The sequence below is a fragment of the Trachypithecus francoisi genome, unplaced genomic scaffold (genome assembly GCF_009764315.1).
Source record: "Trachypithecus francoisi isolate TF-2019V2 unplaced genomic scaffold, Tfra_2.0 Lachesis_group0, whole genome shotgun sequence".
Classification (NCBI taxonomy): Eukaryota; Metazoa; Chordata; class Mammalia; order Primates; family Cercopithecidae; genus Trachypithecus; species Trachypithecus francoisi.
The window spans coordinates 92,349,815-92,367,100 of NW_022681453.1; the positions used below are offsets into that span (position 1 = coordinate 92,349,815).

The 17,286-nt window shown below is 32.8% G+C and overlaps 1 protein-coding gene across 2 annotated transcripts in view; it reads right to left on the minus strand.

Moving 5' to 3' along the window:
• Window positions 1-17,286, minus strand: part of EPHA6 (EPH receptor A6) — a 941,507-nt gene that overhangs the window by 879,721 nt on the left and 44,500 nt on the right. For both annotated transcript variants that reach the window (XM_033211549.1, XM_033211551.1), the window contains exon 2: window positions 6,405-6,469. In XM_033211549.1, the coding sequence (XP_033067440.1) occupies window positions 6,405-6,469 (65 nt within the window). The remainder of the gene's footprint in view (window positions 1-6,404; window positions 6,470-17,286) is intronic.

Here is a 17,286-nt window from a genome sequence, read left to right on the forward strand (position 1 = left end):
TTTTTTTTTTGAGATGAAGTCTTGCTCTGTCTTCCAGGCTGGAGTGCCGGGGCATGATCTTGGCTCACTGCAACCTCCACCTCCCAATTCAAGCGATTCTCCAGCCTCAGCCTCCTGAGTAGCTGGGATTACAGGTGCCCGCCACCATGCCCAGCTAATTTTTGTATTTTGAGTGAAGATGGGGTTTCACCATGTTGGCCAGGTTGGTCTCGAACTCCTGACCTCAGGTGATCCACCCACCTTGGCCTGAGAATCATAATTTAAGGAAGCAGAAATCCAACAGTTTATGTGTAATGGCAATATCAGATGGAGAAAAAAAGAGAAAGGAAGAGAACAATATTTATTTAAAGCAATAATGACAGAGACGTTTCTCCAAATTATTGTCAGGCTACAAACCACAGATTCGGGAAGCTCAAAGAACACTAACCAGGATAAATGCCAGAAAAACTGTCTCTACATATACCGTATTCAAATTTCAAAAAATATTCTCACATCAAATAAAAACAAAAACAAATATAAAGAAACAACTTTGAAAGAAGCCAGAAGACTCAAACACCTTAAGTATAGAGGAGCAAGGATAAGAATTACATAAAATTCATCCTCAGGAACTACGCAAGCAATAAGAGTGGAGTGAAATATTTAAAGTGTTTAGAGATTTGTTAAAGCTCACCAACCTGGAATTCTGTACTTTGTAAAATTTTCCCTCCAAAGTGAAGGAGATATGAAGACTTTATCAAACAAAATTCAAAGAATGTGTTGCCAGCAGATCTACCTTGCAAGAACAAGAAATGTTCAAAGACATTCTTTGGAGAGAAGAAAAATGAAATAGGTCAGAAATTTAAATCTACATAAAGCAAAGAAGAGGAGAGGAGACAGCAAGTTTGGAAGCCACCCCCGTAAACACAGGAGGCTTCTATCCTAAAATGCCATGTGTTCCTTTCTGCTTGTCCCAGGAGCCACAAGGAGATCTCCAGGCAATCATGAGCTCACCTGTGCTGACATGTGCTTCAACAGGGACAAGCCCCTGAAAGGAATGGTCTCAAGAAACAAACGTTGGCTTTGCAGATTGTGTTCCTCCAACTGCAAATGATTGTAAGAGAACGTTTGGGTACTAAACATGACCGTCTTCAAACAGGCTCAGCCATCACATGAGATTCTGTGCAGGAAGCTGTTCATTTACAGGCTGCTCTTTTAAAATATTTGACTCATCAAACCAAAGGAAGAAATGTAAGAATTATGTCTCATGTATCTATCTCTTCCCAGTGAGTATCCAGGTTTACTTTTCTTTTCTAGAAAAATGCTTTCAAGGAACATAATACACTGGCCTTCAAATTCTATCTCATTTGGTTAATTCAATTCAGCATCTTTTAAGAGGCAGTTACCACACTGGAATCTCACTCTAGGGTAAATAAGTCTTTCTATTATTACTGCCCATATTTGCTTTCAATCTTTCTATTATTACTGCCCATATTTGCTCTGGCAATTCTTGGTTATGAAGCTAACTTAATAACATATAACATATGTTTTGATTATACATCAAGCAAAGATCACAGTTAAAGATCATAACTACTACTAGATCCCAAGAGGGTTCATATATTTTTGTAATGACTGACCATGTCCACCACCACTTCCAGTACGCAAAATAGCATTTTTCACACAGTTAATGTGCAGTGAAAGATTAAATAAATGAGTATACATACGTATTTTATTTATATTTAAATGAAAAAAGTACTCATTCTATATTTTTGTCTTATTTGTTAAGTAAACAAAGGCACAAAAATATAATTGTGGTTCAAAAGAAAACAATATTTGATACATGATAAAACATGATTCTGGAAAAAGCAAAGAAACAAACGCTCTATATAGAAGTCTGGATTTTTCATTTCTTTAAAATATTTGGGGTTCTTGCAATACTCCTAACAATAATATTTATGTAATGTTTATTATGATCCTGACATTGTTGTAACTTCTTTACATATATTACATAATTTCATCCTTCTAATAATCGAATGATATGAGTACTATTATCAAGCCCTTTCCCTTATGTGGATGGTAATTAACACCTTACAGTTATAAAATGTCTTACAAACATGGATAGTAAAGAAATGCCCACTGACAGAATTGATTAATTAACAAAACCTAATGCCTTTCTTTGAAATATGTAACAATATAATTGAAATTAACACGATGGGTGTCTAGAACATTGCCGTATATGTTGTGAAGTTTCTAAGAAGAAAAATTATTTAAATATCAGTTTGAAAACAGTAACTATAACAATCCATAGTCACCAACAGAAATTATCACCAAAATTTGTTTTCAGAATTTGAATATATACATGGTACAGTTTTGGATAATTTCAATTTTAGGATGAATCAAATTGTAATACTGAAATCTTGTACTATGATGAATTACTTCTTAAATTGCATTATAAAAACAAATGTTTATTGGTAGATACTCCATTCTCTATCACAGTACATCCAATCTTTGATTTTCATCTTTGGAAAAATTATATTCGGAAATGATGGGCTCTGATTAATGGAATAAAGTATCTTTCTACAGAGTTTAATTGTAATCTATGCTTCTTCTGTTATAAAAATAAAAATCATTAGTTGTTAGGTTTACTTACAGCTTTTATTTACACATGAGTAACATGTTTTCTTATTTTCCTAACTGTGATGGTTAATTTTATGTATCAACATGACTAGGCTAAAGATAACTGCTACAACGTTATTTCCAGATAACGGTTAAAACAGTATTTCCAGGTGTGTGAGTAAAGATGTTTCTGGAAGAGCTTAGTATTTGAATCAATAGATTAATTAAAGAGTATCTGCCCTCCCTCACTAATGTAACTTGGCCTCATACAATCCACTGAAATGGAGACAGAATGAGGAAGATGTAGGAAGGACAAATTTGCTCTCTCTTCTTAAGCAGGGACATCTGTCTTCTCCTGCCTTTAGAAATCAGAGTTCCTGGTTCTTGGGTCTTCTGACTTGGAAACTGACATCAGTACCCACTCCCCAGGCCTTTGGACTAGAACTAAATTATGCCACCAACTTTCCTTGTTCTTCAGTTTGTAGATCATGGAACTTCATGTCCTCCATAATCATGTGAGCCAATTCCCAAAATAAATCTCAGTATCTCTCTCATTAGGTAGAAAAATAGATACAGATATACATAATAGATACAGATATATCTCCCATTGGTTCTCTTTCTCCAAAGAACCATGGCTAATACATGAAGTATTTCAGGGTAAGTTTCCTAATACCATTTCACTATGGCCAACAGATAGGATCACATATCTTGTACTACATTGCATTGCCGAAGCCCTAGTGATCATCTAAGTCAGAGCACACAAAAATTATCTATAAAATATGATATTCAAAACCAATATTCAGTATTAGAGAAACACAAAGTTTTCTACTCTCCAACTGTCACTAAAATAAAATGTGATGTATTATCCAACAGCACTTTTGTTTTCCTAACATTCAATTTTGTCTTAATGTTTAATTAACAGGTACTCCACTGTTGAAAATGGTATTTTTTTTTTTTTTTGTATACTATAGTGGCTATATCTAAGCCCAATAGAACTATGTAACAAAGATCTCATCCACCATGTACATATTAAACTTAGGTTTTAAAAGTTAACTTACTGATCCAGAGATATGCACTATCTACCTCAACTTAGTGAAATTCTAAGTCTTGCAAAACATGGTTTAGCCTATGATTACAGGTCCTATTTCTCACTATATACCTCCACTCCGGTCAAATGATTTCCAATGCATCCCTACAGGCCAAATGATTCTCAACATTCCTAAAACTTGATACATACATGAAATAATTCAGTGCCTTTGCTCAAGCCACTCCCTTCACCTAGAAGTTGCCTTCTCCCTTTTTTTCAAGCCCTTATGCAATTCCTTCACGGTGTTTTTTTTTTTTTTTTTTTTGAAAGAGCTGACATGCAACTTCTTATTCCCAATTTTCCCTGACCAGAATTAACTTCTCCTTTTTATTATTATTTCACAAAACATTACTCAGAACAACCTGAAGACACATTCTTCAGTCTAGTGATTCTGTATAATTATCGTTGTGCTTCAATACCCCTTGAGGGTAGAAAAATCTGTCTTAGGAACAACAACAGGGTATTTGGCATAGAGGAACATAAAACGGAAGTTTGTTAAATTGAATTCAGGACAATGATTAAAAGAAAAAGTATATGTTGACACAAATGAATTGATAAGCAAGTGTTTTAGAAAATTCATAATTCTCTTTTCATTTCTGTAAGCCTAAAACGTTATTTGTTCAGACTATTCATCCTTTTTCCATAATTACTAACCAGGGATGCTCAATTTCCTACTGAAATGTCTATTTATTGGTCTGTTCACAGGCACACTCTGAATGCCTAATTCTGTAACTATATTAGCATGATATTACTAGTGGAAAGATGATTTTAAGTAAAAAAAAATCTATGAAATCAATGATTAAATTTCCTGTATTTTATGTAGCACATTATACAATTTCAAAAATGTCTAAATTCTTTACAGGAGGAGCTTTTTTTTAATTAAAAAGTTATTCCTTGGAAATACATTATTTATAATACCAAATATAGTTTACATCATGTATTGCCAACTATATTGTCTACATGTCTCTTCCACCCACGACATATTTGTAAAATCAACTGAATTAGTGTCTATGTAAAAATATAATTGTTAAAATGGTCAATCAAATTAGCATGGCTCAGTGAAACTGAGTACCTGAAAACTTTATATGATTTCAATTAGATATAATTACAATTTTAATGTATGGATATAAATGCTAGTTTACATGTTATAAACTGATTATTGGTTCTGGTGGATTTTAAATACTGTAACCTGTATTGATAGCTAGATTATTTTCATTCTTGGTATTTTCAGTAGCCTCTTTTAAAAGTTCTTCATCCTTACTGAATAATTCCTTATTTTAACCTATAAATATCATTAAGTAAAGCTCCATTACTACCAGTAATCTATTCTCTTCATTAAAAGAGAAAAAAAATAAATTGCATATTTTAAAAACTTATTTATACCATCAATCTATTCTACTGTTCATAAGATTACACACACACTTACAGTCACACACACACACACACACACACACAGTCACATACACACACACATATATGGAAGGTATTTTAGAAAAGTTTCATTCATTTCTTGAAAGTGACAAACATGACCCACTTAATATACTCAACAATACTAATGTTTGTTCATTTTAGTGGAAATAAGAGAATGAACATAAAAGCATAACCCTAGTTTAAGATACATACCTCAGAAACAGTTCGATGAGCATTTTAGTAGAATAAACAAAACTTCCAAAAAATAAACTTACAGTATATAAAACTTACAAATCTAAAGAAGCAAATGGGCTGTTGAAGAGAGGAAGATTTAACTCTTCATAGGATATTTTAGTTGAAAATACACACTTAGTGAATAACTGTTGTTGTAAAATGTCAAATTCAAACAGCAATATGCGAAAGATTCTAAAAGAACAAAACATATTTGGATCAATTTCTCCTTGAGACTTAAATGTGAAGATATAATAGAAGAAGCAATGTGAAAATGTCAACTACGAATGTGTAATAAGAAAACTACTATTTCTAGGAAAAAAAGGAAAGCTAACCCAAGTGTATCTGAAAACATGTGACTGCCTCTATCATTCAATATTTTGATTAACTAGACAAAAATCAAAGCAGAATGCTTTACAAACCACTTTTATTTTAGCTTAGTATGAAAACAAGTAGACATATACTGTAATGTGAAAATGATGCAAAATATATAAAAATATACAAAAAGTCAAGTACAACCATAGCTAAAATGTTGGTCCATGAAACACTATATTTTGCAAATTACACACCCTTACAAGCATTTAAATACCACTATTTCAGTTAACGAAAACCTAATCACCTTGTATCTTTTTACCAAGTTCAAAAATGCATAATATTTTAGTAGACTTGTATTTTGTATTAAAAACCAAATTGTTAATATTTGCACAATCCATTTATACTGTGGTAGTTTAAAGTTTATTTATGCACAAATACTCATTGAGGGTATCAAATGTAACATAAATATAACATACATAAACTTACACGTAGAAATTTATATTTAAGGAAAATATTTATATGGGAGATATTCTAATGTTACTATGTATAAACACAGCATTAAAGAATAATTACTAACTTAGGAGAAAGGAAGGATCTTTACATATCATTCCCACTGATTACCAGTTCTTATTTCAATCTTCTGTATGGGATTTAAGTTATATGTCAAAATTCATAACAAGTAGGCCACAAAATTCACTGTTCCATCAATTGTTAGGAGATCTTAAAAATCTAACAATGATGGTGATTTTTCAAAGATATTTAAACTTACCCCATTTAATGGATATGTTTTCCATCCTAGTTCTCCCAGCACAGTTGTTGTGTCAAGCAACACGACTGAAATTAAATAGAAAATAAAAATTCCATGAATTTCTCAACTAATGCAAAAATTATTAAAGTTATTTAAATGACTAATGTTAATTATGCTTACTATTATTCACTGATTAAGTTTAATGAGTTATCTTACTTCAGAAATTATTTACATATTAAACAATATAAAATAGTATTAAGTAATGATAAAATGCACAAAGTAGAAATTAAATTATGTATATTTTTGTTAAACAATGCTAAATGAAATTATTAAACAGAATTAAGTCATTTTTAATAGTAGATGTTTAAAACTGATAAAATAACTACTTTGCTTTTCCCCCACTTTCATATACAGTCTTTATACACCACATTCAGTAAGAAAATCCTGTATTAAAGCAGACTTCAATGTGTAAAAAATTCTCTTTTTGTGTTATTAAATGTCCTTATATATAATCAGTAAAATATTAAAAAATCATTTTGAAAAATCTTACAATCTTTAAAGCATTGACTACATTATTATTATATATACTAGGTAGTCTACTTATGGCTAAAGGGTGTGAAACCAAATGTAAAAACCATCCATCTCTTTTCCTGACCAAAGGTAATTCATAATGCAGTCAAAAAAGCAGACACGTAAACACATAATAACATTTTCTGTTAAATTATAAAAGTGAAGACTATACTAACACCCTAGCAATTAAGTTAGGCTAAAGTTGGGTTGGCAGTTCTGGAAGAACTTCGCAAGGTGGATCCAATTTGAACTGGTCTAGGATGAGGGGGTTTCAATCAGATATATGATTTTTTTTTAAATTTTAGAACACTTTCTATAAACTAACTGAAATATGACTAAATCAGTTCTCAGTTGTAGGGGTGGAGACTATTTGGGGGAAGTTAGGTGATAGAAATGATGGGGACAGATGGAGATCAACCAAGGAGGGTTTTTGTAGTGTTTCTGACAGGTAAATGTAGAGAGCTCATGATTCAGTAGATATTTACTTTTAACTACTACCTCCTAGGCCTCCAGATGTCAGTAGGATATGGACCTAACTCTAAGAAACAATGCTTTGGTATCTCATCATTAATTCTGGTTTTTCATCTTGCCAAGGAAGTAGAATACCTTTTTCCTCTTTTTTTTTTTCTTTTTTTTTAAGAGACAGGTCTTGTTCTGATGCTCAGGATGGAATTCAGCGGCACAATCATAGATCACTGAAGCTTTGAACTCCTAGGTTCAAGGCGATCCTCCTGCCGCAGCCTTCTGAGTAGCTGGGACTACAGGCATGCACCACTGTGCCCAGCTAATTTTTTCATTTGTTGCAGAGAGAAGGTCTTACTATGCTATACAGATAGGTCTCAAATTCCTGGCGTCGAGTGATCCTTCCACCTTGGCCTCCCAAAGTGCTGGGATTACAGGAGTGAGCCAAGGCACCCAGTTGAGGGTTTCTCATTTATAATTTTAAAAAATGCAATTGTGAGTATGTTATTTGGCATCTGCCATTTGGTGTCTAAGGATTCCGAAGTTTTACATAGGTGAACTACTGTGATAAATTTTATTGATACATTTTAAAATATGAAAGTGTCCTTAAATTCCTAGGTTAAACTCTGCTTACTCATTGCAGAATATTCCTTTAGTATTGTTAAAATCTATTAACTAAACATACATTTGTAAAACTAAGCCATAATTTTTATTAATTTTTATTGTGAAAAATTTTCACTTTTTGAAGTAGAAAAAAATATTACAATGAACCCTCACATACTCATCACTCAGGTTCAATAAATACCAATTAATGTCCAATCTTGTCTCATCTATACATTTTTACCTACTTCCCTACTGCAAGATTTATTTGAAGTAAATTTCAGGAATTATATCATTTCACCTGTATAAAAATTCAACATGTATTTGTAAAATACTCTTTTAATATGCCTATAAAACCTTAATTCATTAATATAAAAAAATTCCTTAATGCAATGAAATATCTAGACAGTGTTCAATATTCTTTATTGTCTCAATGTATTTGAAAAAGAAACCGAGATTCAAATAAGTGCTAATAAGTTAGTTGGCATTCCTGTTTAAGTGATTTTTTTAATCTATAAATTTCCCCATTTTTTATCAGTTAGATTTATTAAAATTTGTTTGGCTTCAACAAATGCACCCTCTTCAAATGTACATTTCTGTAAACCATGAGAAACTCCTACAGCCATGTAACCACGGCTACAATCAAGCTAGAGAATATGGCCTTCACCCTTCCAAAATTTCTGGTGGCCCTTTATAAGGAATCCCTGTCCTAGCCTCTGGCAACCACTAATCTGATCTCTTTTCCTGTAGCTTTGCCTTTTCCAGAGTGTCAGATAAATGAAATCATATAGCATGTAGCCTTTTGAGCCTGGTTTCTTGACTTCGCATATGCATTTGAGATCCATCTATGTCACTGCTTGTTTCAACTGTTCCTTTTTATTGCTGAAAACGATTCCACTGTATGGAATTCCCTAGTTGAAGGACGTGTGGGCTATTTCCAGTTAAGAACATTATGTATAGGTCACTCCAAGCTTTCCTATATAGATTTTTTATATGAACCTATGCTTTTATTTCTCCAGGGTTAATAACTAGGACTAAGATTGGTGGGTTATACAGAAAATGTGTGTTTTTTAAATAGACTATCCATCTGGATTCCAAAACTGCTGTGAAATTTTAGATTCTCAGTAGGGAAACACATGGTTTTCCCATTCCTGTATATATCAGGACTTGATTTTGTTCAGTTTTTTAAAGTCATTCTATCAGGTGTGCAACAGTATCTCATTATTGTTTTAATATGTACTTCACTAAATGGACAGAAACATCAGTATTTCTTTTGGTGATTTTTAAATGTTTGTAAGTTTGATTCTAATTTTCTCATCAAAGATTTCTGCAGAAAATTCACTGGTACAGCCTACAAATCACAATATTCAAATGAAGGGGTTCACTGGAGCTAAGTGTCTAAAACTCTCTGAAGTGTATTGAAATCTATCAACAGCTATTTCCTTTTTATAAGTTTTATATAGGAATTATGACCAGTAGGTTAATTCATTTAATTATTATTGTTTCTAAAACATATCAAGGCTGCTTTGTTCTCAGTATTCATAATTGTAAACTGTGAAGTATATTCACTTCAAAACAAATAAAAAAGAAAAATATGAATGTGCCTATTACAGTGCAAATGCTTAGGAAAAATTTTTTATTGCTGTTTCTTAGTATTTTCCAGAAAAAAGATTTACCTAACTGCTTTATTTCATTAAATTGCAATCATACCTCTTAAAAATTCTTAAAAATAGTAAGATTCCAAATTTGCATTTCAGAGAGGTGAATGATACTTTAATATCAAAATAAAATTCAGAATTTTGGATATATGTGATAAATATTTTAATTTTATCATTTGTTTCACATACAGAAAAACCCCCACATATTCAGGTTTTTCAGGCACACTAATTACGTTGAACCCAGCAAGGTGAGAGCTCCTCCTGCTGGCTCCAAACAAAAGTTATCTAGACCCTACCAGAGAGCAAAAACACTGTAAATTCAGTAGAAGGAAAAAAAATTACATCAGCATTAGCATCAGTAAAAAAGTCAATACTTTTCCATTTTTAATATAATAGCGATGTTTAAATAGGAAGATTAACACCTATTATTTATGTAAAGAGTACAAATGAAAATATAATTATTTATTCATAGCATAATAAATGAGAAACTGAATAAAACAAAAAAATAAATAGGTTGGGGTCATCAAAATGAAGTTCTGAAAATACACGTTTTGTAAGCAACATAATGCATATGACATGTCTATATAACTGCATACAATTTTCCTATTAACTTTTAGAAAAAAACTTCCAGCATATTGTATTTCTTTCTGAACGTGTCCTTTAGTTTGAGTTGTCTTTATTCATGCTTTTGGAAGTTATAAGAAAATGTCATCACATTTTAAAAGAAAATATCTGGATTAAATATGAAAGTTATTATTACCTAAGAATAAAAAACTAAATATTAATTTATTGCCTTTAAATATTTTATCAAGTCTTTACTACATCATTTTAGTAAATCTAAAAGGTATTAGTTTAAAAACAATTAGCATATTGATTTATAGTATATAATAGAAGATCATATTTATTCAAACAGCACAGTAAGAAAAAGATAAGATTTTATTCATAAATCACTTTGAAAAATTAAACAAGGACAAGATAAATCAAGCCACTAAGAAAGTAGCTATTCTTTTAGGATAATTTTGTTGTAAAAATTTAAGTCAATGTCATGTAAACTGAGTCCAAAGATTTATCAATATGTTTTAAAGTTCAGACAGTCATAAATACATGTTTCAGAACTTTGTCTAACAAACCTTATGAAAAATAAAGTAAGGGGTTTCTTCCTAGAATCATTCAATTTAGAAACTTTAAGGCCCAGCTTAAAGGTTCTAAGTTACTAAGTAAAGTTACTAAGTCACTCAGTAACAACACATCAGCAGTGGTTTATGATGGTTCTATGTTCCACTAACTGTAACACTCTACTATCTCCCATCTGAAAAAACACAAGTAAACAAAGGCAGTACTTCTAACATCATGACCAGATACAATCAGAGAATACTTCAAATTACAGATATATAAACAAACATGCACCTTTCTACATTACATTTTAGAAGCAGTCCATTTGAATATAATAATGTTTAAATGCTTTAAACTGACATTTAGATTATAAAATTAATCCAGTTTTAACACCACTGTATATTTCTGAAAGGTAAGAACCAAAAATTTTTACTTTCGGATATACATAATATGGGGATCTACCCTCACATAGAGTTGCAACCATATTTAAATCTGAAAAAAAACTAACATAGATTGCTTTAAATAGACACTGAATTATGTTGACTCCTGATGTGGCCCTCTCTGTATTGGGAATATTTTAAGGAAAAATCTTCTGAAGAGGATCATACTTTCTTAAAAACAACGAAGCTACTTTTATCTAGAACCTGAGATCAATTATTTGTTCATTAGGTGTACTTACAACATTTTGTTTTGCTGTGGTGGTTATTCTTATTTTTTGTCATTTTTGCTTGTTTCCTTGTTTTTTTTTTGTTTTTTTTTTTGAGACGGAGTCTGGCTCTGTCACCCAGGCTAGAGTGCAGTGGCCGGATCTCAGCTCACTGCAAGCTCCTCCTCTCGGGTTTACGCTATTCTCCTGCCTCAGCCTCCCGAGTAGCTGGGACTACAGGCGCCCGCCACTTCGCCCGGCTAGTTTTTTTTTTTTTTTTTTTTTGTATTTTTTAGTAGAGATGGGGTTTCACCGTGTTAGCCAGGATGGTCTCGATCTCCTGACCTCATGATCCGCCCGTCTTGGCCTCCCAAAGTGCTGGGATTACAGGCTTGAGCCACCGCGCCCGGCCTGGTTTCCTTGTTTTTAACATAGAGGGCATTCATTATTAATTTTATCCATCCCTTCAGTTACATCTGAGATTGAAAATTTGATTTTTAAGTATAAGGTAATGTGAAAATAGTGAGGTTAAGTTTTTCTAATTAGAGAATAAAATCAAGTCTAGAACTTTTGAACTTACACCTTTCAGTTTTCTACTCTGCTAGAGAGTATGTTTTTCAGAAAACATTCAAATATCTCTGTCCCTTCTTAAAACTAGATGATGATTCCCTTAGTTATCTAAAATAAGCTATAAAAATCAAAAATTATTTTTCTTCACTGTTATCTTGAATAGAAAAAAAAGGGCAAAACACTGAAGCTATATAATTTTCTTCCTAATTAAATTACTTTCAGGATAAATTAAGTGAAGTAGTTTGCTATTACTTAGAAAGCAAATCATACTCTAGAGCAAGAACTATCACTGAAAACCTCATCCAAATAATGAATGGTTAATAGTTGATTAAAATATAACTAGAAATGTTCATCTTGACTTTCATACCTTCTTATTTCACTCACTCCAAGAACCTCCAGATCCTTATCCTGACTGACAGAGCTATATTTGCTTCAGCCTTATAATCATTCCTAAAACCTGCTATTACCAGCACTTACCACAGAGACCAAAGGATAACTCAGGTGTGGATGTGATCTATCACAAAGTCACCAAACTACAGGTTCCCTCCTGGGCTCCTGAGCAAGGTCATTGAGATTTATTAATGAGTTATCTCAAAAGATGTGCTTTCCTATAAAACTGCTCTATTATCTCTGTGGTTAAAAATGAGTAAAAGAAAATTTGACATGTCCCTAATTAACAGCATTAGATGCTTCCTCTATTTTGACATCTTCAGCATTTTATAAGCAAATTTAGTTGAGACCTATATGATTTACATTTATCTCAATTACTCAGGGATTAAAGAGGTAGAAAATACTATTTGGCTATAGTCTTAGATTTTCTAGTCTTGTATTAATAAATGTTGTGAGTCTCTCATCTCTCACAAAGAAGTGCCCCATTTAGCTGAAACCATTGAACATGTTCCCCATTGCTTACACAGCATCAGACATGTGTCTTGCCTTTCTAGTTCTAACCTTTCTTATGTTCCCACCTGTCTTTTATGGGCTTTGGACATTTTCCAATTTTTTGAAGAATATTATGAAACTTAAGGTCTGAAATACACTTAAATCACTGGTTTAACGGTCCTGATAAAAGGGATTATAACTACTTACTTGAAAGTTATATCTACAATATAATGGCCATCTCAATGCAAAACCATTTCTATATAGTGGAAGAAAGGTCTAAAAGAAACCACTGAAACCCTTACTTTAAAAAAAAAAATAACAGTAGCTTTATGTTGAAAAGGAAATAAAAAAGTCTGTGAAAAAAAATTTGAGAATTAAAATTTAGTTTTTTTTCTTGAAGATGGAAAAATTTTTCTTCCTGCGGTTTTGTTTGTTCTCTCCATTACATTTACATGGACATAATGAAAATAGATGTTAACTTCCATAACTAGGACCTCAGCAGTCAAGAAATGTTACCTGATTTTACATTATACATTTTGACGTTATTTCAACAAACACTTATTGAGTCTCTGTCATATTTAAGACTCTATATATTGGACACTATAGGATATAGAAAGTCTAAGTTACAATGCCTACCTTCAAGGTACACCAGTTTTCTACTTTACGACTTTCGCTACTAGGATTTTTGTGTCAACTCACATGCCATAGTTTATTCAAACACATATATAGCAGAACAGATTAAAATGCCCTCATTTAGAAGGTGCAGACAAAAAAATGACTGCAGCTATTTAGTAGACTGTGTAGAATTAAATTGCTCTTCTAAAAGGGCAGACATCCTGTATCACATCTTCAAAATCACCATCAAAATTGTCAGTAATTGTACCACTTATCGTACTTTTCATAGATGTGCCAAGGACTAAATGCATCCCAGCAGACAACAGAAAGGGAAATAATTTCCTACCTGTAGGATACTCTCCAAAACAGTCCCAAATACAGGAAATGTCTGCCAAATTTGTCCAAAGAGATATTGTTTTACGTAGAGTGGGAGATGTTTAAAAATGAATTAAACAAGCATAGGCAACATACCAAGACCCTATCTCTACAAATTAAAAATTAAAAAATTAAAATTAGCCAGGTGTGATTGTGTGTGCCTGTAGTCCCCATTACTCAGGAGGTTGAGATGAGAGTATCGCTTGAACCCAGGAGTTCTAGGCTGCAGCAAGTCATTATTGCACCACTACACTCCAGTTTGAATGACAGAACAAGACCTTGTCTCAAAAAAAAAAAAGAAAAAAATTAAGCACTATCAGAGGTAAACACTTTTGTAATCTAACTTTTAGTCATCAGCAATAAGACATTATCAGATAAAAATTTTAATTGTGCTGCCATAATTTTGAAACAAATACATATTAAACAACTTGAAAATGACAGAATTCTTTTGTCCATTGAAATTATAACCAAATCAAGACAGCACAATTATAACTATTACTTTAACATGAGTGTGAGTGTGAGTGTGTGTGTTGGGGGGGTGTTTGTGGGTGTGTATCTTTCGAAGAAAATGAATGAATGAATGAATGAATGAGGTAATCGAAAGGGAGCATGGGCAGAAAATGCATGTCTTAGAAAAGAACATTCTTAACCAACTATTGGAAAAGCAGTATAGTGTAAGCAGGAAGGCAGGTGCTGGATGAAATTTAAACGGCCACTGTACTTGGTTTGTGATGGCAAAAGTCAAGGGCTATTTACATATGATCTTTCGAGATGTAGTTAAGAGGCAAAGTGGTCTCTGGAAAAAATAAAATCAAAGTGGGCATTTGTTTTGAGCCCAGAATGGGTTCTGAGAAGACATACATTTGTACCTTTTGGAGTCATCTTCTCTGTTCCCTGTTGGCCCCAAACCCTGAAGCACTGACTGCCCTCAGACTGCTCACTCTCAGTCCAAACCCTGGACATCTATCCCCATCTCTGACTGTGTACAGTGTTCAAATTATCCCCCCTATTATCTGATAACCAACAACCATCATATGAAGAAAACAATTTAACTAAAATAGCATACAAATGTGTTTATGAAATATCATTTCCTCTCTTCCCTTTGCGTTATTTATTTATCCAAGTTAAATTTGAATTGATTATAGCACCTTTCAGGTAACACTGACTTGGGACTTTTCATGGCATACCTAATATCACGACACACAAGCAATTTTTCACAGAAATATATTGAGAGAGACTTCCTAAATCTCCAACTTGTATCATGTCCCAAGAAATTTAACCACTGTTTAGGTTACATATTTTCCTATCTACTTTGTGGGTTCTCTACTTTGCTTTAATACTGTATGCTTGGCCAGGTTCTATTTCTTATCCTACTAATTGTTGGGTGTTACTCTAACCTAAACCTCATATTTCTCTAAGCGTAGTATCAACCCTAGCTCTCAATAAACTATGATCTTCTTAGCCACCCTACTAGGGTAGCATGGCTACTCTATATATGACAATAAGAGTAACACACAAAAGTTTGCTTGCTGTGTCATGGGTCATGACTGCCTCCTCTTCAACTTTTGAATCTCTCTTGTTAATTAATCCACTTGACAAGTATTCAAGAGAATCTAAGAACAATGGTTTTTTTTTCTTAGATTCCCCCACCCCCTTTCTCCAGCTGATTTCTGAATTATCTATACTCTAGTTCCTTTAGATGCTAAAAAAGGCAGAGCTGAACTGCCAATATTCTACAAGCAGCTAACTAAATTCTATTCACGAACATTCAGATTTCACAGTAACCTGTTCACAAAACATGGTTATTGGGTCATTAAACCAGATACAATAATATACATTCTGGGGAGATGCTACAAAAAATAATTTAAATGAAAACGTTATTTTCTAATCATTTTACCATGATTTCAACATCTTTGACTGCCTAAAAATTATGTGTTGTCATCTATATAGCTAAATTGGATTGCAGTAGTTTAGTAAGTAACATTGACTGTAGAACAGAATAATCTATAATGAGAGAAATGGGCAGGAAAAACATGAAGACTTAAAAAAAATATTAAGACAACCAGTTGTCATATCATTTACACATTAAACAGCTCTTTGCACAATTATTTGATAAATAAAATCATGAGAATTATGTAGGACAAGTTCCTACTGGAAACTATTGAGGAAATGTCACAGTGAATGTGATGCCAAATTTAGAGACACATGAACTGTAAGGCAGCTAATCTTTTTTGGCATATTTCTGTATTGCAGAGGAGTCCGGAGGAGGAATGGTTCATAAATGAAACATTTACAAATGTGACCCATGCCAAGAGCAGCATGGCTTCAATATAGAGAAAAGAATGACAGATGGAAGCTTTATGGCTGGCATAAACTATCAAATACCATAAATGCATGATTATCATTACCCTGTAGGGAAGCAAATCATTAAGTACTACTGTCGAACTGTTTATCATCAGAACTTTCTGCAATAAAGTAAATGCAAAAGAAATGATGACATTTTAACATGTAGGCAAATGGAAAATATTTTACTCAATAGGGGTTCCCCAAGTACAATTAAGCATAAGAAAGCAAATGTAGGCGTTCATAAGACATTGATCAGTTTTCTTAACTTACTGACTACCCAAGATATAGATTATGGCAAAGAAATCTATAATGTTCAGAAACTATTAATATTATGATGACTAAGTGAAATAATCGGGTTCAAAATTCTATCCTCAGCTTTTGTGACTGAGATTAATACTTATCCTTCCGAAGAGGCATGATCATATTTTAGGAGACTGGTTCTTGTTAATCAGGCATACAGGAGACTCATTTATAAATGAGATTGATTTATTCACTGATGATTTAACTCCCCAGGGAATCTCCTTCCCTGCAGGTAAATACATTCAAAAGACCAAATTACAGATAAAGATTTCTTAGAGAGTACTAAATTACTAGAAAGGAGTGACCCTGTTTTACTTTTTAAAAATCCTCTAGATCTATTTCCACTTAATAAATGAATGACTGTATCTACCCACTTTAAAGCTGTTAAATTTGAACAGTGCTGAAGAAACACAGATAAATTTTCTATATATAGGAATTATTTTTTGAATATAGGTATTGCCAACTATAACACTAGTATTTCAGACACTATTTACAAAATATGTAATAGTTCCCATAGTTATTGCCTATCCTTTATTGGCTAAATTTTAGAAGGCCTAGTTTTAAATTTTTTTTTTTTTTTTTTGAGACGGAGTCTTGCTCTCTTGCCCAGGGTGAAGTGCAGTGGCGTGATCTCGGCTCACTGCAAGCTCTTCCCTCCCGGGTTCATGCCATTCTCCGGCCTCAGCCTCCCGAGTAGCTGAGACTACAGGCGCCCACCACCTCGCCCGGCTAATTTTTTGTATTTTTTAGTAGAGACGGAGTTTCA